Source organism: Narcine bancroftii, chromosome 7 (assembly GCF_036971445.1).
Source record: "Narcine bancroftii isolate sNarBan1 chromosome 7, sNarBan1.hap1, whole genome shotgun sequence".
Classification (NCBI taxonomy): Eukaryota; Metazoa; Chordata; class Chondrichthyes; order Torpediniformes; family Narcinidae; genus Narcine; species Narcine bancroftii.
In genome coordinates, this window is record NC_091475.1 from 165,037,828 (window position 1) to 165,063,247 (window position 25,420).

General features: G+C 38.4%; 1 protein-coding gene across 1 annotated transcript in view; it reads left to right on the plus strand.

The window, feature by feature from the left end:
- The window catches only part of mrps9 (mitochondrial ribosomal protein S9), a 101,665-nt gene that overhangs the window by 58,368 nt on the left and 17,877 nt on the right, over positions 1 to 25,420 (plus strand). Inside the window, exon 6 of the mRNA XM_069891116.1 lies at positions 10,765 to 10,850. Coding sequence (XP_069747217.1) covers positions 10,765 to 10,850 — 86 coding nt within the window. The remainder of the gene's footprint in view (positions 1 to 10,764; positions 10,851 to 25,420) is intronic.

Here is a 25,420-nt window from a genome sequence, read left to right on the forward strand (position 1 = left end):
ATTCCAGTTTTTAATGGAAACCCATTACAATATCTGACCTTCATGAAATCCTCTGAAGATCACATTGAAAGTAATACTAAAAATGCTAAAGATCGTCTGCCTGGAACAGTATACTGGAGGGCAGGTGAAGGAGCTAGTCAAAAGTTACCAAATATATGAATCCAGAACAAGGTTTTAAAAGGGCAAAAGAATGATTTCATCGTCATTATGGCGATAAACATAAAATCACAAGGGCCCACATCGACAAGATTCTTGGTCAACAATAAAATCAGAGGGCACAAAGGCTTTACAAGCACATGCACTCTTTCTGAGAGGGTGTTGTAACACAAATTATTGATTATAAGCGGAGAGACTTACGAAGAACCAAAGTTGCAGACCCTTGTTGGTCCTGGCTGAGTTTATACTTTGAAATTACTCTGGACTGAAGTAAAGACAAATTTTAGGAGAATAATTTTATCATTGTGAATAGACCAGCTTGAAATTTTCTTTGTAATCTCAGTTCACCTAAATAAAGCATGGGCTTTTAAGATTTTAAAGTAATGTTTCACCTGTGAATATTGCATAAGGGAAGAAAATGGGGGAGAATATTGGCTTATTTTTATTTTATGGATTACTCTTGCATAAAAAAAAATTATTTTGTCTTTTCAATGTACAGTATGTAATCTGGTTACTTTAAATCTAATCCATTATGGAAACATTCTGTGTAGTAAGAATCCTTCCAGTTAAAACTGTTTAAAAACTTGGCTGGGGTGATTTTCATGTTTCTTTCAATTTGAGTTACTTCTAAATGTTTAGTAAACCTTATCCATTGGTGATTATACCCAATCGTTACATTGAGTTTGAACTATTTTATAAGTGTTAGTAACTGATTTCCCCCTTTAGAGAGCACATAAATAAAATTAGTTTAAGTTAATCGATGGTTATGATTTACAGCATTCCATTGGATGATGGCTGTCAAGTTCCATTTAACATATTAACATTCAAAAATCTTACATAAACCTGTCTGAAGGATGTATTATAACATAGGTTTTGAACCTTTAGGAATTCACTTTGGGTCTTCTGTAGTTTCCGAGCAGAGCTACAGGACAAAATCTTGGCTTGTCAGGCGCATTAATTTCTTGAAACCCTTTCACTCTTCATTGACCTTGGGCAAATGAGCTTATTGCCCGAGCTGAAAATGAAATGAATGATAAATGCAGAAAGTGCCTTTGCTGAGTAATGGGACTGCAGTAAAGGCTTCTCTGCAGTTTTATTCTCTTACAGCCTGAGGCAGCTCAAGGTCCCCTGCTGTTCATTTAAATAGGTATGTCAAATCTGCCTTGAAATGCTGCCTGTTTGATCTGTGGTAATATTTGCGAAGGTTCCATATGGACTTGAACCCCTGCAGTGGCGAGAAATAATGTACAATGCTTCATAGTGCAGACACAAATTTTCTCTGAAGAGGATGCAACACCACATTTTAGCTGTCGGAGAGGATGATGTAGCTGAAATGTGGCACTGTCAGCTCCTTGCATGGGTGGGCAGAATACAGTGCATATCTGGAAAATTATGCTTAATTTTCCATTCAATCGTCATTTAAACTTTCAAACTGTCTTAAATGATATGTTTTCACAGCTTTCTGTGAACTTTTACATTTTTAGAAAATAATTTTAAACTGAAGTATTCAAGAATAAAAAATGGATGTCTGAATCCAAATTTGCTTAAAGCGGACTGGGTTGGAATAATCTTAGGACTTGACTTCCTATTTATCTGTATCTAATCCATCTCCAGTAATTCTCAAGCTGGAAAAGAAAGCCATTGCTGATTAATCACTAATTGTTTCACTAAATATTTACTTTTCGTAAGATCTGATTACATAGTTTTTTTTAATGATTGAGAATAATGGATAGAATCCATGTTGCAATTCAGTGAGAAGCTCTTCATCCAGTACAAGGGGGCAATTGAGGGAGATCTTTTTCATGACTTTCCCTGTACTGGGTATAAGGGAGATACCTTTTTATAATTTTTGGATTTTAAAATCCCTTTTTCTTGATGTTTGTTAGATCGCCACATTAAAAAGATATACAGTATTTATTGATTTACATTAATGATATGCCTTTGCAATGTTATCTCATCTGTCAAGTAATATACAAAGCACGTGACTTCTCTCTAAGGCTGCTATTGCATTCTGAGTTTACTTTCAAATTTAGAAAGCATGCCATTTGTTGTCTGAACCTTAATAGATTTATAATTCTCCCACATAAAACTCACCATCACTGTCCTTTTATTTCACACTGCACTTAACATGCAACTTTTAGACCAAACTGTTGTCTCTTTTTTGATCCATCATCAATTTACATCTGATTACTGCTCTAAATTAGCTTGAATCAATTTCCTATTGAAAATGTGTGAAATAATTCAGATTATTAAAAGGAAAGCCTTCATTTTATTTTAGAAACAGAAACCATTATAAACACTGCTTACACCATAGAACAGGCCCTTCGACCCAACTCAACAAGCTGTCCAAAATGGTATTCTGGGTTAATCTGATTTGCCCGCTCTTGGTCATTATCCAAGCTCTTCTTATCCATAAATCAGTCCAAATGTCTTTTGAATGTTGTTGTTATGTCTGCTTCTGCAGTTTCTGCTTGCAGCTTATTCCTGATGTGGGTATCCTTGAATGAAAAAAATGTCCTCTCTGGTCCCTCCTAAACCTTTCCAGCCTTACCTGAAACCCTGCTCTCATTCTAGAATCATCTACCCAGAGAAAAATACTGAGAATTCACTTTCTCCATTTCCCTCATAATTTTATAAACCTCTAAGATAACCCCGCAGATTCTAGGGAATAATGACTCAGCATATTCAACCTCCCCCTATAACCTAACCCCTCCAATCCCAGCAACATCAGAGTGAATCTCCACTGGGCTCCTTCCAATTTATTGCTGTCCTCCTCGTAGCTGGACAACCAGAACTGCACACAGTATTTGAAGTGTGGTCTCACCAAGACCATGTACTTGTGAATCATGAGTTCCCAACTTGTGTACTCTATACCTCGCCCAATGAATGCCAGTGAGCCATACTCCTTCAGCATGTTATCCACCTGCAATGCCGCTTTCCTGGAAATGTGCACCTGTACCCCTAGTTCTCTCTGTTCTACAACACTCTTTAGGGCCCTACGATTCACCATGCAAGTCCTGCCCTGGTTTGATTTACCGGAGTGCAAAACCTCACACTTGTTAAAGTTAAATATCATTTGCCTCTCTTTAGCCTACCTGCCCAACTGATCTAGATCCTGTTACAAACTTAGATATCCATTGTAACCACCCACTACACCACCAATTTTGGTGTCATCTACAAATTTTCTAATCCAGTTTATAACATTGCCATCTAAATTGTTAATGCAGATAACAAACCGAACAAATAGCAGTGGATCCAGTATGACCCCTGCATTCAGAAAGACAACTTTTCACTACTGCCCCTTATCTCCTTCCACAAAACCAGTTTTGAATCCAACAGCCCACCTCACCTTGGCCCCCATGTGATTTAACTTTCCAGGCTAACCTGTCATTGCAAGGCCTTGTCACAGGCGTCCATGTATACAAAATCCACTGTTCTGTCCTCCTTAACCTTCTTGGTCACATCCTCAATAAACTTTATCAGATTTGTGAGGTTCGATCTGCTGTGCACAAATCAATGATGACTTCCTTCAATCAATGCCTGAATATCCAAATACCAGTAGATCCTGTTTCTCAGAATCCAGCAATTTTCCAACCACTGATGCCAAGTTCATTGGCCTGTAGTTGCCTGACACGTCCTTTCTGCCCTTTTGCTATAATGATACAATATTAATGACCTGTAGCGGTGGCTACACTGCTTCTGCAATGACACACACAACCAGACGGGTTGAGCTCAGTGAGCAGACTAGTTTATTGCAGGCTGCTGGGCTGCACTTATACTCTCAGCCCGGACCTAGCTGAGAACCGCGCTGGAGGGTGCTGATGTCACCTGGGAATCACATGGTCTCCCAGCGCCAGTTTCTGAGCCCCGTGCTGGAAGGAAGGGAAATCCCCGACAGCTTCATTTTGACCGGCTGCCCCGCCGCGTGGCTTACAAGCAGGGCTGGTTCGCCTGCCTTGTGGTGAGCTGCCACAGATCCTTCAATCTTCCAGCACTTCACCTGAGAATAAAGATATTGAAAGATATCAGTAAGGGCCTTTGCAGTTTCCTCTCCAGTTTCCAAGAAGGTGCGAGGATGCAATTTAAATTTTAAATTTAAATTTAGACATGCAGCAAGATAATAGGCCCTTTCAGCCATGAGTCAATGCCACCCAATTAACCTACAACCCCCATATGTGTTGAAAGGTAAGAGGAACCTGGACTATCCAAAGGAAACCCATACAGACTTTGGGAGAATGTACAAACTCCATACAAACAACACTAAATTCAAACCCAGGTCACTGTAATTGTGTCGCGCAAACTGTAATGCCAGTCATGCAGCCAGATCAATATGCTCTTGAGACCTCCTTCCTGGTAGTTCTAATATGGTTCAGCACCTCACCACTTGTTTCTTCAAATTCCTTGCCTTTCATGTTCTCCACAGAAAAGCTGATGAGAAATATTCATTCAAGATCCCAACCATCTCTTGTGGTTGAACTCTAATGGGACTAATTCTCTCCCAAGCCACCTGTTGTCTGAAGAGGGTGTGCAAAATCATTGAGGACCCCTTTCACCCTGCACACAGCATCTTTCAGCTGATTCTGTCAGGAAAGAGACACAGGAGAATCAGAACCAGCACCTCCAGGCTGAGAAGCAGATTCTTCTCAGGGCAGTGAGAATGCTGAATGACCAAAGGAACTGTTCACACTAACTATCCGAGACACTTGTATTCATACAGTATGCATACAGTATGTATTTGTATGTGTGTTATGTTTGGTTATGTATCTGCTTGTTTTGCACTGAGGACTGGGTTGTACTTGTGCAATCAGATGACAATAAATTTGACTTTTAATATTAAAATAACTGTAAAATCTCTTGGAATTCTCCATTTTCCTGTCCGTCAGGTCCATCTCATCCCCTCTTTCTGACTTCCTGATTTCCTTGAGTACAGGAACTGCAGGACTTTCTTGATTCAGACTTCTTAAATCTGACAAGCCTTTTCCTGATCAGAGCCTTAATATTTGCTTGTCAACCCTAAACTTACTGGCCTTGCCCTTCATCCGAGCATACAGTGCCTGAACTTTTGCCAGCTCATTATTAAAAACATCCCACTTTCCATCTGTCCCTTTACTTGCAAACCTCTTCTCCCAACAATTTCAAGTTCCTGAATAATTGCTCTTGCCCCAGCCCCATTTCCCATAATTATTTTAAAACTATTGGAGTTCTTGTCACTGGATCCAAAGTGCTCTCCAACTGTTTCTTCAGTCACGCCGCATCTCGTTCCCTCGGAGGAGGTCCAATCTTGCTCCCTCTCTTGTAGGGTCATTGATATATTGATTGAGAAAACTCTTGGACACATTTAACAAATTCCACCCCGTCCAAGCTCTTTGTACTATCAATATTCAAGAAGTTAAGAGCTTCCCATATTTTTCTTGCAGTTATCTGAATTTCCCTATTCATCTGTTCTCCTAATTCCTGTTGACTATTTGGAGCCTATAATACAGACCTTTCACAGTAATCATTCCCTTTTTATTTCTAAATTCTGCTCAGAATTCTGTAATCTATTTTAGTTTCCAGTCTTGTCAAAGAACACTGCCATAATAAGAAGTTAAAATAAGATGAAAACTGGTGAGCACCCTTTGTCATTTCTTCCTTGATAATATCTACAGGAAATGTCAAAATTAGGAACATAATCCTACAAACCCTATTACAGTGCAGTGTGGCATAGTTTTCCACTCAAAACCATGTACTGTATTTGGTCTCAAAACTTTTCCACCGTCTCTTGGTAAATTTTGTACCATTGTCGAAATAGACTCAAAAATTAAGAGCATGATCATACACCAATGAGAGGAAGTAACCAAATTAATCCTTAACATTTATTCTTCAACTTGAAACCTGGTCAAAAAGAAGTGAGCAAATTTCTTGCTGACTGCCATTTCTCTCAACTAATGAATTAGTCCATCTCTATGTTAACTTGCTATTCTGAAACATTAAAAAAATCTTCATGAAATCTCTGCAAAACACAAAAGTCTGCAGACTCTGTGATTGTAGTAAAAACACAGAAAAGCAAGAGGAACTCAGCAGGTCACAGTATCCATAGGAAGTAAAGATATATAATCAGCGTTTCTGGCCTTGAAGAAGGGCTCAGGCCTGAAATGTTAGTTATACATCTTTACCTCCAATGGACGCTGCAAGACCAACTGAGTTCCTCCTGCATTTCTATTTCATAAAATCTCTGGATTGTCAGCGCCCTGACAGATAGACCTCAAGTTCTTTATCTGTCACAGCAATAAGACAAGCTGAACATTAATGCTCATAACCAGCTTGCCGCAAGGGTCAGTGCTTCCATCAGCGTTTTCAATGTTTGCACTGCTAAAGTGCCATGAATTCAGTCCTGGAATTTATCTATGTATTATGATTGCATTGCTTTTTCTTGCATTAATGTGGAATGCCCACAAGTAATTTGCTTTTTACTTGAATATTATTTCCAGGCTTGGTGCCTCTGAGTCTACTTGGATCATTATGTCTGTATTCATTCTGTTCCACAAAGATCCTAAAAAGACGGCTGAAGTGTGTGCAGTCGTATTCAACTGGGTGTCCAAATACATCTTGGCCTCTTCCTGCAATGCCCACCATCATGGAATCTGATCTTCATTTGATTCATTTCATTCCACAAGACCATAATTCTGTGACTCTTTCTGTTAACTCACAGAAAGTGAAGATTGTCTTCATGTGCCCTAACAATGAAAAGCAAAGCACAGGTACTCCTAGGTAACAAATGGGTTCTGTTTTTCAGTCACCATAAGTTGAAATTGACCATAAGTCAGAAAATACACAATCATTCAATTCAATAACCATCCTTCCACAGTATTGTCAAGAATGGTGTTTATGAGGGCCAGTTGTCATGAATATTTATTTATTGTCTTTTGCATAGTTATAATGGTACAAAATCAGGGTGCTCCATTCCCAATCGCTGGTTTGGGGAGGCTTGAAGTATCAGTGACAACTTTCTTTATTTCTTTCTTTGGCTTGGCTTCGCGGATGAAGATTTATGGAGGGGTAAAGTCCACGTCAGCTGCAGGCTCGTTGGTGGCTGACAAGTCCGATGCGGGACAGGCAGACACGGTTGCAGCGGTTGCAAAGGAAAATTGGTTGGTTAGGGTTGGGTGTTGGGTTTTTCCTCCTTTGTCTTTTGACAGTGAGGTGGGCTCTGCGGTCTTCTTCAAAGGAGGTTGCTGCCTGCCGAACTGTGAGGCGCCAAGATGCACGGTTTGAGACGAGATCAGCCCACTGGCGGTGGTCAATGTGGCAGGCACCAAGAGATTTCTTTAGGCAGTCCTTGTACCTCTTCTTTGGTGCACCTCTGTCTCGGTGGCCAGTGGAGAGCTCGCCATATAACACAATCTTGGGAAGGCGATGGTCCTCCATTCTAGAGACGTGACCTACCTAGCGCAGTTGGATCTTCAGCAGCGTGGATTCGATGCTGTCGGCCTCTGCCATCTCGAGTACTTCAATGTTAGGGATGAAGTCGCTCCAATGAATGTTGAGGGTGGAGCGGAGACAACGCTGGTGGAAGCGTTCTAGAAGCCGTAGGTGATGCCGGAGGAGGACCCATGATTCGGAGCCGAACAGGAGTGTGGGTATGACAACAACTCTGTATACGCTAATCTTTGTTAGGTTTTTCAGTTGGTTGTTTTTCCAGACTCTTTTGTGTAGTCTTCCAAAGGCGCTATTTGCCTTGGCGAGTCTGTTGTCTATCTCATTGTGACAACTACATTGATTACTAGTGTATAGTTGCACAAGTATCAATAGAAGGGATTGTTTGTCAATTTCCAAAGCAACTCTCTTTTAAGGGGATTGTCACAGTGAAACTTCAGCCAATGTTCTTAAGAGTCAAAGGTATGTGATTACAGCTGGGAGGTTATTAGGAAGGTATCCAGCAAAGGGGATTGCAACTGATTTTGATCTTATTTACTCCCAATGTGCAGACATGCGAGTCACTTTTTGCTAGCACTTAAAATTGTTGTCCAGTTTCCATAAATATTGGCAGTTTTTTCAAAAGCAATCCACTGTAACATGCTGTCCAATTGGTCAACGAGCCAGCTGACTGAGACAATGATAAGCATCCAAATCTAATTAAGATTGACAAAAAGTTTTATGGGACATTATATATAAATTATTCAATTAAACATTTTATTGTATTTTAATTTGATATTGTTGCAATAGAATAGAACTAGTTGGAGGATAATGATATGTCACAATATTCTTTCTTTGTGACTCTTTTATCATCATTGTTTTTGTTCTTGAATGAGCTCTTTCAGATTAATCCTGCCTACAGTTTTAAGAAAAACAAATGTATTAGATATCAAGCAACAGTGATCTTATAGCATTTCTACATGATTTGCATCTTTTGTGTTAGATTCTAAATGTTCTTAAACTTAGTTGTGTATTTTTTTTTTTTCACACCATAAATCACATTAGCCATGATATACACTTTTTCTTTTTCACACATATACAGTGCCTTTTTCTCCCCCCCCCCCCTCCCTCCTCCCAAGCCACCCCCCCCCCCACCCCCCCCTCTCATCCATTTTAGGTATACAATCTAGGTTGCATTAAACCAGTCAGACAATGTTGTCACTCAACAAAAATACACCAGAAATTCCACTGAGTCAATTCTTTTCTTTCCTTCTCCTTCCATCAACTTAGGTAATGTTTGTCCCCGGTAGGTTTTCGCTATTGTATTTAATGTAAGGCTCCCATACTTGTTCGAATATTTCAATATTATTTCTTAAACTATATGTTATTTTTTCTAATGGAATACATTTATTCATTTCTATATACCATTGTTGTATTTTCAAATTATCTTCCAATTTCCAGGTTGACATAATACATTTTTTTGCTACGGCTAGGGCTATCTTAACAAATCTTTTTTGTGCATCCTCCAAATCAATTCCAAATTCTTTGTTTTTTATGTTACTTAGGAGAAAGATCTCTGGATTCTTTGGTATATTGTTTTCTGTTATTTTATTTAATATCTGATTGAGATCATCCCAAAATGTTTCTACTCTCTCACATGTCCAGATTGCATGAATTGTTGTTCCCATTTCAAATAAACAAATAAACAAAAACCTAGGCCAATTATATAAACTCAATTATAATCCACTAATGAAAAAATTACAGGACGATTTAGAGCATTGGAAAGATCTACCTCTAACACTGATAGGAAGGATAAACTGTATTAAATGAACATTTTTCCAAGGATATTATACTTATTTCAGGCACTGCCAATACAACTGACAGAAAAATTCTTCAAAGAGTTAAAAAAAATAATAAGGAAATTTTTATGGAAAGGGGGGAAACCGAGGATAGCACTAGATAAATTGACAGAATGGTATAAACAAGGAGGCTTACAATTGCCAAACTTTAAAAATTATTATAGAGCCGCACAATTAAGATACCTATCAGATTTTTATCAAACAAGGGAAAAACCAGACTGGACAAGATTAGAATTAGATAAAATAGGGGAAAAGATACCTGAACACATATTATATAAATGGGACGAAAAATTGGTACAACATAGAACTTCTCCAGTATTACATCATCTCCTCAATATTTGGAAGAAGATTCATGTAGAAAGAAATAAAACAAATTATCAATTACCAAAACTAATATTGACGCAAAATAAGCTACTCCCTTTTACAATAGATAACCTTTCCTTTAGAGAATGGGAAAAAAAAGGGATTAAAAGAATAGAAAATTGTTTTTCAGGAAGTAGATTCTTATCCTTTGAACAAATGAGAGATAAGTACAATATAACTGGAGATACAGCGCTGGCATATTACCAACTGAGATCCTACTTGAAGGATAAATTAGGAAGCAATTTGAGTTTACCAGAGGGAAGTAACCTTGAATATGTGATTACAGATACAATGTTAATCAAAAGATTTATTACAAATATGTATATTAAACTGCAAGAAAAGGAGAATGAGGAAAAAATGGTAAAACTAAACAAAAATGGGAACAAGATTTAAATATAAAGATAAAAAAGGAAACATGGGAGAAATTATGTTCTGGAACGATGAGAAATACAATAAATACGAGGCTACGTATGATACAATATAATTGGTTACACAGACTATACATTACACCGCAAAAGTTAAATAAATGGGACCCAACAGTATCTGATAGATGTTTTCGATGTAACTTAGTTGTGTATTCTTAACTGATCTTGTATATGTGCACATACTGAGTTCAATATTTATAGACTCCCCTCCCCCCACCTTTTTATTCGGGTGCCTGTCTTCTTTTTGTGCATACCTTGATGAAGCGCTCAGGCCCAAAACATTGGCTATATCCCTTTGCTTCCTATAGAGATTTCATGACCGGCTGAGTTTCTCCAGTGCTTTTCTGTATTCCACTTAGGTCTTTCATGGCTGTTTCAACTTTCATGAAATACTTAACCTAAATCAAAACTAAAGCCACCCTTTCCAGATATATTTTCTGATGGGCATAGTGTCTTGTATACAAGCTTTATTCCTGATAGCAAATGCACAAAATAGAATTTCACTTTTGTATTGGAATATAATCTCAACAATTCATAAACATTATTCTTCATTTAATCTTTTCCAGAATACATATGAAGAATTCCTAAGTTTACAAATATATGAAGACAAACTAAGGATGAAAGGTCTCTTCTCTCTGGATACCAAACCAGTGTAAGTTACATGTTGCAAATGTAAATGTGAACTGGAGAACAATTTTGAATAAATCTTGGCTGTCACTCCAAAAAACTGATGGAGTGCGCACTGTCATTTCAAATACACAGCTAGAATTCTAAATCACTATTTTGAATAAGAGAGGGAAGTATTGTAATATTTACCCTGCAATTAGCGCCTTAAGTGATCCGTGTAGGAATTCACTCCATGTAAATTGGATGTGACTATATTTAAGATATTAGATTTGTTGTAAAGTCCTTCAAGAATTCTTGAGATTGGATGTAATCCTATATAATTTTTTTTTTTCTTAACAATCCCAAAGTCTACATTGTTTCATTGATAAATTGTTCACAACAGTAGTGGAGTTAATTGAACCCACATTAAACCAAATAATTTAGCCTATTTGTATAACTTAATCGAAAACAGAAGGGAGCAGTTTGGGTAGACTTTTATTTTAAAACCTTTTCATTAATAAATGTCATTCTATCTATTATTCAAAATTTATTGTATTTGTAGTTAAATACATGATGGGTACCATTTGAAGTGTACCGGGGTTATAGGTTGTTGATTGGGTGTAAATTGAGCGGCATACATTTCGTTAATAGAAGATAGGAGCAGAAGTAGGTCATTCGGCCCTTCGAGCCTGCTCCGCCATTCAATGAGATCATGGCTGATCTTAAAGTTCAGTACCCCGTCCCCCGCCTTCTCTCTGTAATCCCTAATTCCCTTATACTGAAGAAATATATCTAATTCCCTCTTAAATATATTCAATGAACCTGCCTCTACTGCTCTCTGTGGCAATGAATTCCACAGATTCACCACCCTCTGGGTAAAGAAATCCCTCCTCATCTCAGTTCTAAACTGTTTGCCTATTCTCCTCAAACCATGGCCCCGGGTTCTGGACTCTCCCACCATTGGAAACATCCCTTCTGCATCCATTCTGTCCAGTCCTGCCAGAATTTTATATCTCTATGAGATCCCCTCTCAATCTTCTAAACTCCAGCAAGTACAATCCCAAATTGGGCAATCTTTCCTCATAAGTTATTCCTGCCATTCCAGGTATCAACCTGCTGAATCGCCTCTGCACTCCCTCCATTGCAAGAACATCCTTCCTCAGATAAGGTGACCAAAACTGCACACAATACTCCAGGTGTGGTCTCACCAAGGCTCTGTACAGCTGCAGTAAGGTATCCTTATTCCTATACTCAAACCCTCTTGATATGAAGGCCAACATACCATTTGCCTTTTTAACCGCTTGCTGTACCTGCATGCTCGCCTTCAGTGACTGGTGCACAAGAACCCCTTGATCTCTCTGCACTTCCCCATCTCCCAATCTATTGCCATTCAAATAGTAATCTGCCCTCCAATTTGTATTACCAAAGTGGATAACCTCACATTTATCCACATTGTAGAGCATTTGCCATGTATCTGCCCAGTCCCTCAATTTATCCAAATCACACTGGAGCTTCCTGACCCCCTCTTCAGTGCACAACCCCTCCTAGCTTAGTGTCATCTGCAAATCTGGAGATATTGCATCCAATCCCCTCATCTAGATCATTAATGTAAATTGTGAACAGCTGGGGCCCCAGTACAGATCCCTGTGGCACCCCACTGGTCACCGCCTGCCACTCAGAAAAGGAGCCGTTTATCCCAACTCTCTGTCTTCTATCTGCCAGCCAGTTCTCAATCCACATCAATACCTTGCCCCCAATCCCACGAGCCTTGATTTTGCATGCCAGTCGTTTATGTGGGACCTCTCGAAGACCTTTTGGAAATCCAGGTGCACTACATCCACTGGCTCTCCCCCATCTATTTTACCTGTCACCATCTCAAAGAATGTGATGTGATGCTTGTCTAAATTTAATTTTTTTAATGCACACATACTGGTTTGGTGCAGTTTATATCAATGGTGGCAAGTTGGGATATTACAGTTATACTCTCTTGTGACCTGAACCACCTTTGAGTCTTATCATTTGTTTTATTCCAGCTTCTCTAAAGTTAGTGAAATGAAGCCTAACCATTGTTTCATAATAAGCTGAAAATACAAAAGCCAATCATATTTATTTTATGCTATATAATTTACGCAGTAGAATAAAACACAATCTACATCATAATTGGTTAGTCTCCTGACTTGAATTCATTTTGATTATAATCTCCTAAACTTCAGATGTCTATGTAATTTTTGCTGCCTGATGCTTTTCAGCGTCTTGTGATGGTTTTATTTTTTGCTGTTCAAAGTTTTCATGGCCAGCGTCCAGGACAGTAACTCTTCAAGATAACCTTAAAAGAGCATGTGAATCATTGTTGTTTTTGCAAGAAACAGTAAACTATGGTTAAGTTGTAGGATGTTATAATGATTTTAGCAAAATAAAAGAACTGCAGATAAAACATAAACTAAGATTTTTTTAAAAAATAGGAGTAGGGTAGGCCATCTAGTCCATCAAATCTGCTCTACCGTTCAAAGATCCTGAAGACTGCCTGTCTGAAGGCTCAGCTCCACTTAACCCTTGTCTAAAATCGATGTGTCTGAGTCATAAATGCATTTAATTTGGCTGCCTCTATTGCTTTGATGAGCAGAAAATTCCCTCAACTCTTGAAGTTATGCCCCCTCATTCTAGTAGTTGCAGGAATCTTGGGTAATCAGTGAGAAGCTGGAGGGTCTCAGGGGGTAAGGTGGCATCTGTGGAGAGAAAAGATCAAAGTTTCAGGCTGTAGCCTTTTGTCAAGACATTTCAGTGATTCCACAAAGATCCTTCAGCCCATCATGCTCAGATTTCAGATTTATTGTCAAAGTACATACATGACATCACATACAACCTTGAGGTTCTTTTTCCTGCAGGCGAGGCAGAATTACCACTTATTGGTGGTGCAAAAAAAACTACACAATGTACATGTAAACAAATAAAGAAATGTAAACCAACAGTACAATACAGAGAAGGGAAAAAGAGTGCAAAAGTATGCATCCTTAAATGAGTCCCTGATTGAGTTTGTTGTTGAGGGTGAGGGGGGGTAACAGCTGTTTCTGAACCTGGTGTTACAAGCACCTCTTTCCTGATGGTAGCAGCAAAAACAGAGTGAACATTGGGTGATGTAGATCCTCAATGATTCCTGCTGCTCTCTGATGGCAGCATTCCCCTAGATGTTCTCGATGGTGGGGATGGTTTTGCCTGTCGTGGCTTGGGCAGTGTCCACTACCTTATGGAGAGCTTTATGCTTGGTGGTTCTGGTGTCCCCATACCAGACCATGATGCTCTCCACTGTGGTAGACCTGTATCTGCTCTTTGCCATTAGTCCGATTAAATATTTTCAGATGTTCCCACAATTCTGTTTTGGCAGTTATTACTAAATATATTTCTAGCCTTTTAGGCTGTGATTTCCAAATATTAGCACTGGATCATTTTTATCTTCCATTTGAGTCTCTGGTTCTCTTATGATATATGCAAGTTTGTGCCCAGTGGGTACTTTTTGCACCTTATAATACATCAACCAAGTTACTAGCGTACCTGAGAATTGCACATGCTTTTTTTTCCCACATGCTACTAATCCTACAATCTTTTATAATGTGTGTACTATTATGAGCTCCCATTTCATTTAGTGTGAATATCACTTTAAGGGCTGGTGCAGGCTGCAATCATTTACAGCTGTAGAAAGTCTGGGTGGCAACAGCTAGTACAGGCTGTACCCAAATTTGCTACTTTGAAGAGGAGAAAGAACATTTTTTGCTTTTTCCAGGGACACAGATGGTGAGAGTGTCATGTGTGTGGAACACTGAAGGAACAGTGCATTATTGGCCAGTGGCCATCTCATCGAACCTAGAGCAGGAATGACTCTGTGTGATAATGGACAATTCAGCTGATTCTCTCTGTCAGGAAAAGGAGAATTGCTGCATCGGATCATGACCAAAGTAATGGTCATTTTGATTGACCTGCACCTGGGTTTTGAAAGCATTGTTGAAGTCACGCATTTTGTTTCCCTTATGCAAGGAAAAGGGAGTTGTGGCAACCATTCGTATGAAAGGATATTTCTCTGGAAGAAACTCAACAACGATTTGAGTTTTCGGCAGTCCAGTCACTCAGTCTCTCTCTTCGATATTATTTCTGCGAATCAGTTTAAAAGCCTGCGTTTGGACAATTAATTTCTAAGATTCAACTTTGGAATGACTTTCCAGAGTTGTGCCTAAGCTGTAATAGTGTGACTCTCTTTCTCTCCCTCTCTCTCGCTATCTCTCTGTCTTTTTCTCTTTCACACACGTACATTGGCCCATAGTTGGGTATGATTTGACTAATATGTTATTAGTAGTTATTAATAAATAGTGTTTTAAAAGAAAAATATAACACTGCCTTGGTGAATTTCCATTAACTTTCCCTTAAATAAATTTGCAGTCTTATTGCCATACTTACAAAAATTTTTGGTGTCTTTCCTTTATTTAAATAATAGAGTGGCTAGAATACAATATAATTCTTTACTTTGAATTCTTTCCTAAAGAAGCAAGCCCTGTTCCAGGCTGAAGTGTCCCATAATAATAACTATAATTTTTGATGACAATGGGTATATTAGACACCCCCCCCTCCAATTTCAGCAGGGAATATTAAGAATGTTTTGTTATGTGTTTACAGGTAACCATTTCATGTTATTGAATTATGTAGCTACAGTACAGCAGAAATAAAATTTTGACAAAACATGCAACAAGAAAATTCTTTTTAATAGTCATACTGCTGTAATTTACAAGAGAAGACAAAAGCAGCTTAGCTATAGCAGAAAACATTTTATAAAACAAAATTCCCACTGTTGGTCCCCACACTGGTCTCACCACCCTGCTGCCCACCCCTCCCCCCACCGCAGTGGCCTGCTGCCAGTCCCCATGCTGGCCCTGCCCCCCAAGGAGCAGGGTGGTAAGACCAGTGCAGGGACTGGTGGCGGGATGTCGGGGGGGAGCACGATGGTGGGATCAGCACAGGGTCTGACAGTGGGCCATCGGGAAAGTCTGCTGACAGCCCACCACCAGCCCCCACACCGATTCCACAACACCGCACCCCCCGACAACCCATCACCAGCCCCTAAAGATAGATGGCAGTGATGCTAGTGAGCCACACGGTGACGATGATCGTTATCAATGTTACTCACTATTATCACCTTAATTTCAAGTTCGCATACAAGACCTGGGAATATATTTTAGCTACTTTTTGGGGAAAGAAGTGGGTCTTGTATGCAATCAAATATGGTAAATTATATAATAAATATATTTTGCAACCTAATATACTGATAAATAAACCCACTAGAACAGCAAAATTTAATCTTTCAAATTCACAATTTTTAGGTCTTTAAAGATTAGGAATTTTTTTGAATACCCAATTAATAATTTTTCCCCACGCTCAAGAAATAGATGTGGATGTAATTTTTCTTTTTAAGCTCCCAGAAGGTCTTAATTGCTCACATTTATGATGCATCAAAATTACTTCAGGTTCCAATTGATAAGACTAAAAGAGCATGGGAACAGGATTTACAATGAACTATTTTTGACAATTTGTGAGAAAGGATTTTTAACCTTGTCAATATATCCTTAATCTGTCCCTATCACTCATCCAATTTAAGGTTGTACACAGGGCGCATATGTCCAAAGATAAATTGGCACGTATATTTCCCACTATCAACCCTCGTTGGAGGGGGCTTGGCCACACGAAGGACTTAGACATGTTTTGGTTGAGCTCTTCATGAAGAGTACTAAATAGACAGTAAAAACTTGAAAATCAAGACTGTCTTCAGCAAAAAATGGATAAAGCTAGCAGGAGGAAGCCAAGAACAATAATTCGGAGAAAGATTGAAGAAGCTCCTATTCAACCGGGAACATCGGGTGAAAGTCCAAAAGGGAGCAGTGCAAATTGATGATGGGACCTGCAGAACCAGGTAAAACTGGGGAGTTGGGTCAAGAATTGAGCATCATCCTGGAAAGAAAATGGAGAATTTGAGTAACCGATTCATAAGTATTGAAACGTTGGATACTGAAAATTGCCAAAATAGAGATTGTTGAAGATCTGATGGAGAGAATGGGTTGAGCAGAGAGTGAATTGATGAAAAACCATGAAAAACTTGAGGCTTTGGGGGAAAAATGCCAAAGAATGGGAGTTGGATAAACAAGGACTGCTTGACAAAATTGATCATATGGAGAACTTTCGTTGATGGAACAATGTCCAAATTATTGGACTAAAGGAAGGAATCTAAGGAAGAAACCAGGTGAACTTTTTTTCAAAAGTGGATCCTACAAGTGTTGGGAGAAGACCAATTTTGAGAAAAACTGAATATCAAGAGCTCTCCGAACACTCTGACTCAGAAGTGCTGGCAACCAGAGGCCAAGACCAGTTCTGGTGAGACTTTTAAGCGACCGAGAACGGGAGATAATTCTGGTAGCAACACATGGTTACTCTAAACCAAATAATGGTTCACCTGAGGTTGATCATGAAAAGGTGCTATTTTTTCAAGATTTTAGCCCAACCTTGATTAAACAAAGAAAAGAATTTGAAGATATGAAAAGACAACTACGTGCTAAAAAGTAATTGAACTGGTAATTTTTCAAGACCAAGAACGAGGTGGAAGACTTTGTGAAGTTTGTTTTAAAAAAAAGATTAAGGTTGCCGAAGAAGAAAATTGTGAAGATATTTATAATGGAACTAAGTAAAAGTTGTATTTTTTTTAAATTTTGTTAAACTCTCTCATATTTATTGCTTAGAAGTAAAGTGTATAGTAATGTTCATGGAGAGTTCAGTAAAATGAAAGAAAATGTGGGAAAAGTAGTAGCAGTGCAGAGACTCCAGTCAAAGGTGGAGAATGGTGCCTGGAAAGGAGTATCAAAAAGAGATAGCGCTAAAGGAGGGGGGGGGGGGGTCCTTCTTCCTTGAGAGATTCCACGGGCTTTTCTCATGGGCTTTCAGGGCTCTACATGTATATCACCATCAGGGCAAGGACATTGTGTGTTTTTCTTAAAGAGGAAGGATTACTATTAGAGTCTGATTTTATTGTTTAAAAAAACATTGTTTTAAAGAAGAATATGGATAGAACATTAAAATTTATTAGTTTTAATGTTAATGGATTTATCAGGGTGGTGAAGAAAAAATGGGTCTTGGTATACCTAAAAAAAATTAAAGGCAGATATAGTCTTTTTACAAGAAATATACCTTACCAAATTGGAACCTGCAAAATTAAAGAGAGGATGGATGGGGAAAGTAACATCATCTTCATTAAGATCAAAAGCAAGAGGTGTAGTGATTTTAATTAACAAAAATATACAAATAATAGAAGAGACATTAACGGATCAAGCTGGAAGATTTGTAATGGCACATTGCAAAATTTATGCAGAATCATGGATGTTTATGAATATTTACACCCCAAACTATGATGATAAAGTCTTTATAAAGGATATCTTTTTTAAAAATCACGGGGGAAAAGACCAGATATATTGATTGGAGGAGATTTCAATATTTGTTTAGATCCATTATTGAACAAATCAGCAAGAACAATAATATGGGCGAAAGCTGCAAAAACATTATCATTTATGAAGGATTTAAATTTAATTGATATATGGAGATGGTTCAACCCCTGAGATTATTAATTCTATTTAAGGTACATGATTCACATACAAGTATTGACCTATTTTTAATGTCTGCTCAGTTAGAAAGTAGAGTGGTAAAAGCAGAATATTTGGCAAGAGTTTTATCAGACTACTCACCATTAACATTAACTATTACGGTAATGTAAAAGCAAGAAAGTATGTATAGATGGTGCTTAATGCTACATTATTAAAGAGGAAGGACTTTTATGAATTTATTAAGGGACAGTTAGAAATATTTTGTGAATACAATCTTCTACTGACAATAGTTTTCTAATATAAGATACACTTAAAGATTGGGGACAAATTATTTCTTATACTAAAACTTAGGAGAGACTATGCGAGAGATTTAGAAGGTCTAGAGAAGGATGTAACAAAATTGGAAAAAAGAATATCAGATATCAGGAACAAGAAAAAAATATTAGAGAACAAAAAGTTACAATATAATACACAACAAACCTAAAGAACAGAAAAAAAACAAACAAAACCAGGAGAACAGGCACATCAAGTGTTATCTTGGCAAGTTAAAGCCGAGGAGTCATCCAGAATGATAAATGCAATAAAAATAGAAGCTGATACTATAACATATAATGAAAATAAATAAATAAATAATAAGTTTTGGCTATATTATACAAAACTATATAAATCAGAATTAGTAGATGATGAAAATGAAATGGAAGAATTTTTAACAAATGTTGAACTTCCTCAACCAGAAGAGAGAACAAGATGACTTAGATGCAACTTTTACAAGGGAAGAAATAGAGAACTCTCTGGATACTTTATAAGCCAATAAGTCCCCGGGGGAAGATGGGTTCCCTCCCGAGTTCTGTAGACAATTTAAAGATTTGTTGATACTTCTTTTGATGGATGTATTGGATCAGGCAGTGAAGATCCAAACATTCCTGGAAACTTTTTCAACTGCTGTAAATACAGTGCTACCGAAGAAAGGTGGAGACACACTAAAAACTTCATGTAGACGTATATCATTTCTGAATGCTGATTATAAAATATTAGCAAAGGTACTAGCTAATAGATTGGGACAATATCTAGCAAAATACATCGAGATCAGATGGGATTTGTTAAAGGAAGACACTCTTCAAATAGTCTGGGTAGACTATTTAACATAATACATGCGAGAAAATCAAGGTTGAATCCAAACATAACTATTTCTTTAGATGTAGAAAAGGCATTTGGTGGCGTTGTCTCCGCTCCATCCTCAACATCCATTGGAGCGCTCACACCCCTAACGTCGAGGTACTCGAGATGGCAGAGGTCGACAGCATCGAGTCCACGCTGCTGAAGATCCAGCTGCGCTGGATGGGTCACGTCTCCAGAATGGAGGACCATCGCCTTCCCAAGATCGTATTATATGGCGAGCTCTCCACTGGCCACCGTGACAGAGGTGCACCAAAGAAAAGGTACAAGGACTGCCTAAAGAAATCTCTTGGTGCCTGCCACATTGACCACCGCCAGTGGGCTGATAACGCCTCAAACCGTGCATCTTGGCGCCTCACAGTTTGGCGGGCAGCAGCCTCCTTTGAAGAAGACCGCAGAGCCCACCTCACTGACAAAAGGCAAAGGAGGAAAAACCCAACACCCAACCCCAACCAACCAATTTTCCCTTGCAACCGCTGCAATCGTGTCTGCCTGTCCCGCATCGGACTGGTCAGCCACAAACGAGCCTGCAGCTGACGTGGACTTTTTACCCCCTCCATAAATCTTCGTCCGCGAAGCCAAGCCAAAGAAAAAAGAAAAGGCATTTGACTGACTAAAATTATCTTTCTTGTGTAAAATGTTGGAAAAATTTGGTGTAGGTAGAAAATTTATAAATTGGATTAAAAAAAACTATCATAAGCCACAAGCTACAATTATAACAAACAAACAAATGTCATCTATTTTCCCTTGAGTAGATCGAGTAGACAGGGGTGTCCCCTATCTCCAGGACTATTCATTCTAGCTATTGAACCTCTGCCGGAGATTATAAGAAAAGATCTGGATATTAAGGGCTTCAAAGTTAGACAAGGAGAACATAAAATTAGTTTATTTGCTGATGATGTGCTATTATTTATGTCTGACCCGGCTGAATCACTGATAAGATTATAAAGAATATTAGAAAAATATGGAAGAATATCAGGAAATAAAATAAATATGGATAAAAGTGAGATAATGCCATTGTAGCATTTTGATTATGAAAGATACCAAAAAGACAGTAGATTTGAATTAAAGGATGGAATTAAACACTTAAGTTACATAACTTGTATGCTTAATTATGCTCCTCTACTAGAAAAAATGGAAAAAGATTTACAGAAATGGAAAGATCTGCTGATTACATTAATAGGAAGAGTAAATTGTATTAAAATGAGGGTAATGCCAAGACTACAGCATCTCTCTCAATACTTGCCTATTGCACTAACTAAAAAAATTCTTTAAATTATTATTTAATTGTACAAGATAATTCCTATCAAATAACAAAGTACCAAGAATTTCACTGGAAAAGTTAACATGGGGCTATAAATTGGGAGGACTTAGACTTCCAGGTTTTAAGAACTATTATCTATCAGCACAAGCAAGATTTCTATCATCTTTCTTTGAAGGGGATTTGAAGCACAGATGGAAAACATAAAACTTACCTTCCACACAGGAGCCCTAAAAGGCTGCTCCTGCACTGCATTCATGTCGAGCAGTGCCTCATAGCACCCTCTGGAGCCGATGAAGGCAGGACAACTGGTGCTGTAACGCCACCCATCATAAATACGCGGCAGTGCAATGGCTGTCGTCCCTACTCATAATTCCCCCATGCAGCTGGAACCACTCTGTTTCCCAGAACAGTTCCAGCTGCGTGGGAGAATATGGGTAGGGAAGACAGCCATTGCTCTGCCACGTTTTGAGCAACAGAGAGAGGCCCCGAAGGTCAAAGAGGCCCAGTGAGGTGGCAGAGCGGCTGACGAGGCTGTCACAACCAGACTCACAGTTCCCGCCGGGACCCCCTCCCCCCCCTGCCCTGACAGCTCCTGCCAGCCTACCCTGACGGCTCCCACTGGCCACCCCTACTTTGAAGGGGTCATGGAGGAAGAGGAGTGAGTGGGGAGATGGGTCACTGGCTGACAGCGTAATCCGTCTGCCCCCTAACCAGCCGCTTGCAGCGCCTGTACATTCATGTGAGGTCCTCCACCAATTATCCTTCCCTGAGAGGGATCGCAGTCAGCGCCTTGGAGCCGTCAGAAAAATTAAGTCTCTCGATGTAAAATAGCGCGATAGAAGACAGAGATAAACAGTTGTATATCTATGGAAAAAAATTACATATAATCTAAAGAACAAATGTGATATATTTATAAAAATATACCAACCATATTTGGATTATATAGAACCCCAAATATAAATTTTTAAAAAAGGTGCTACTGTTATAAAAATATGTGACCTCCCCAATGAAAACTTTATTTTTTTAAACCCAATTGTAAGCCTGGCAGAGTACAGATTTATGCTGTGAAGGGGTTGTTTTGTTTTGTGAGAAAAAAGTTTTATATATTTTATATGGTGAGTGTGTAAAATGGGAAAAAAACCAAAAATAAAATATTTAAAAAAACAGGGTGACATCGTTAGTTCATTTATTTGGGTTTTGCCCAGTGTTGAAAAAATTTTCAATAATTTATCTACAATTTTAACTTTCAGCCGAATCCAATTATGGCATCATTTGGAGGGTTGATGGAAGATACTTTGACCAAGATATTTGGATCATACATTATTGTAAAATTCTAATTTTCTCGTGCCCTACTTTATTTTTCTGGCTCCATAGTAATTTACAATGCATTTACTACATAAGGAAGTTTAGATACATCCTTTAGAACATTGAATTATAGACCTGATAAACCTATGCACCCTGGTTTAGATTAATTGCTTCTTACAGGCTAAGTGGATGCATTTAGAGCTTTACCTGTACATACATATAGCTGTTAACAGATAAGAACATTTGTCACTTCAGCAACTTTTGAATTTTTGCCAATCTTGATAAATAAGTGGTTGTTCACTCTTCCATTCAACTTGTGAGAACTTCTCCAATCATGTTAGCATATTTGTATTTTCAAAGTTTTAGGAACTTTGTTTTCTACAGAAACAATACAACTGCCAACTCATTAACACAATTTTTTTTCATCTCAGATGCTGCCTGACCTGCATCTTCTTGTATTTCACACTTTCAGAATCTGCACTGTTTACTTTTTCAAAACTATGAGCAACAATTTTAACGGATTTATAATATATAATCTGTGTATTTCTGCCTTGTAAGGTAGTACTTGATAGATTACAACTAAACTTAACGTGTAATGTTTGTTTCTTTGAACTGTAGTTGTCTGTTAAACAAGGGCGTGCTGAAAAATTGACCATGCTTCTAAATGCCCATCCTGCCATGAATATTAGGTATTGTTGTTTATCCCATCCAGGCAAATGGATTACCTGCTGTGTTTAGTAATGAATCATTGATGCTGATGTTGTAATTTAATTTGCTGCAACATTGAAACCAATACTGCACAACAATGCCATCTGGTGTTTTCATGGAAATGGGATTTCAGTAAGAATTATGCCTTTAGAAGTGACAAAGGAAATATAGGCAACCCAGAACTTGCTTAACATCTGCAAATTAGTGGATTTATTTCATTTCATTAAGATGTTTTGCTCTGAAATCTAAGATTGTTCTGTATTTCACTTTATTGTTACCTCCTTGTAGTTCTGAGTTGATCAACATTATAAAAATGATCACTGGATGAAATATTTTTAAATAATTAAAAGCATTATGAAATTTCTGTTTCTTTTTAAATTATTAGATATGCTTATTTAAATAGTACTTTACTCCAAGGCACAGCCTTTTGGAATCAGCATTGACTCAATGGTATCTAAAAAAAACTTAACAAAATTAAGCAGCACGAAGCTTGCCTTTCAGCCCATTTTGTTCATGTCAACCAATTTGTCAACCTGAGCTAGTCCCATTTTCCATATCTCTTCTTTCCTATCCATGTACCTGTCTAAATGTTTTTTAAACATTGTAATTGTTCTGGCAGCTAGTTCCACCCTCTGTGCAGAAAAAGTTGTCCTTCCAATCCCCTTAAATATTTCCCCTCTCACTTTAAATCTGTGCCCCCTAGTTTTTGACTTTTTTTTTACTGTGGGGGAAAAAGACTGACCATTCCGTTTATCTGTGCCCTTTATAATTTTATATATCTCTGTCAGGTTATCTCTCAGCCTCCTATGTGCACAAGAAAACAAACTTAGCCTTTCCTTTTAACATATGCTCTCTAGATCTGGTAAAAGTCTATGGGAATCTTTCCATCTTAATTATATTATTCCTGTAGCTCGGTAGCTAGAACTGCACACAAGATCGCCCCAACAATTTGTAGAGTTGCCATATGACTCCTCTGCTCTTGTGTGTAATCCCTTGACAGATGAAGGCAAGTATGTCAAATGCCTTTTTCACCACCTTATGTCCTGCTCTGGTTTAACTTGATGACACAAAGCTTTGAGATGCAAAATGGCAAGTGGAATTTAATGTGAACAAGTGTGAGGTATTGCACTTTGGGAGGAACAACCAAGATAGGACATAATATGGTAAACAGTATGGAACTGAAGAGTATGCAGAAAAGAGGAATCTGGAAATACAGATGCATAATTCCTTGAAAGTGGTGTCACAGGTGGATAAGGTTTGGAGTATTGTGTGACGATTTGGTCATCTAACTATAGGAAAGATGTGCAGACAAAATATATAAGGATGTTACCAGAATTTGAGCAACTGAGTTAAAGGGAAAATAGGTTAGAACTTTTAAATTTACAATTAGACGTACAGCTCTGTAACAGGCCATTTCAACCCACGAGTCTGTTCTACCCAATATGGTGGGAACCCCCAGGGAAATCCATGCAGACACCGGGAGAATGTACCAACTCCTTACAGACAGCGCGGGATTTGAGCCCTGGTCCCAATCTCTGGTGCTGTAAGTGTTGCTCTATCCACTATGGTAACAGTGCTGCCCTGGAGTGTCAGGAAATGAGAGGAGATGTAATGGAGGTATACAAAGTTATGAGGAGTATAAATAGAGTAAAGACAAGCAGATGTTTTCCACTGTATTTAGGTGAGGCAAGAACTTGGGGAGGGTTTCAACAGTTTGGCAGTGGAGTGGGAACCAGAATGAATAGACAGAAGATAAACAAATAGATACACTATTTATGTCATGAGATTGTGTGACAGGTTATGTTATATTTTATATTGCATATAAATATGTTTTAAAGGAGATAAATTGTGGCAGGTTTTTTTTTTAGTGTAAGTCACAAACAAATGCAAACACTTGCAAAAACAGATCTCATTTAAAATGCCAGAGCTCAGCTCAAGCCAGTCAGTCCAGGCTCCGAGTGCCTTTGCAAAAACTTTCCAGAATGCCTATAAGGACTTCACAAGTTCATTGGACATGCTGTGGAGTAATGGATTATTGTTTTGGAAATCAACAGATGAACAAACTCAGATGATAGGGTCCGGTGCTGCAGTCTGAGTGTAATTTGCAGTTCTAAGAGGATCATGTGATTTTCTCTGAGAGAGAGTTCTACTGTTCAGCAATAGCAGCTGGGACTGGAACATGACAATCTGCCAAGCTTGTAGGAAAACCCCATTTTGAAGATATGTTAGTTCAGTTTGGTCAAACCTTTTGTGGTCCTTACAAGAGGAGAAGGCTGGCTATATTGTTTCATTTGAAATAAGGGAAACAGAAAAGGAACTCTGTGATTACATGAAAGAAAGAGGTTATCATCTGGAAAAACTTGATGGGGCAAGTTTCTTTGGCAAGACACTGACGTGGTTGATCAAAATCAGTTGTGGGTGTCCAACTAGCAGCAAATCTCTCTCTGAAAACCAACAAGAACTTTCCTGAGTGGTAACCAGTTACCTTTCAAGCACCAAAGCCTGGTGAAATTCATAAATGTTAAATTTTGTGTACAA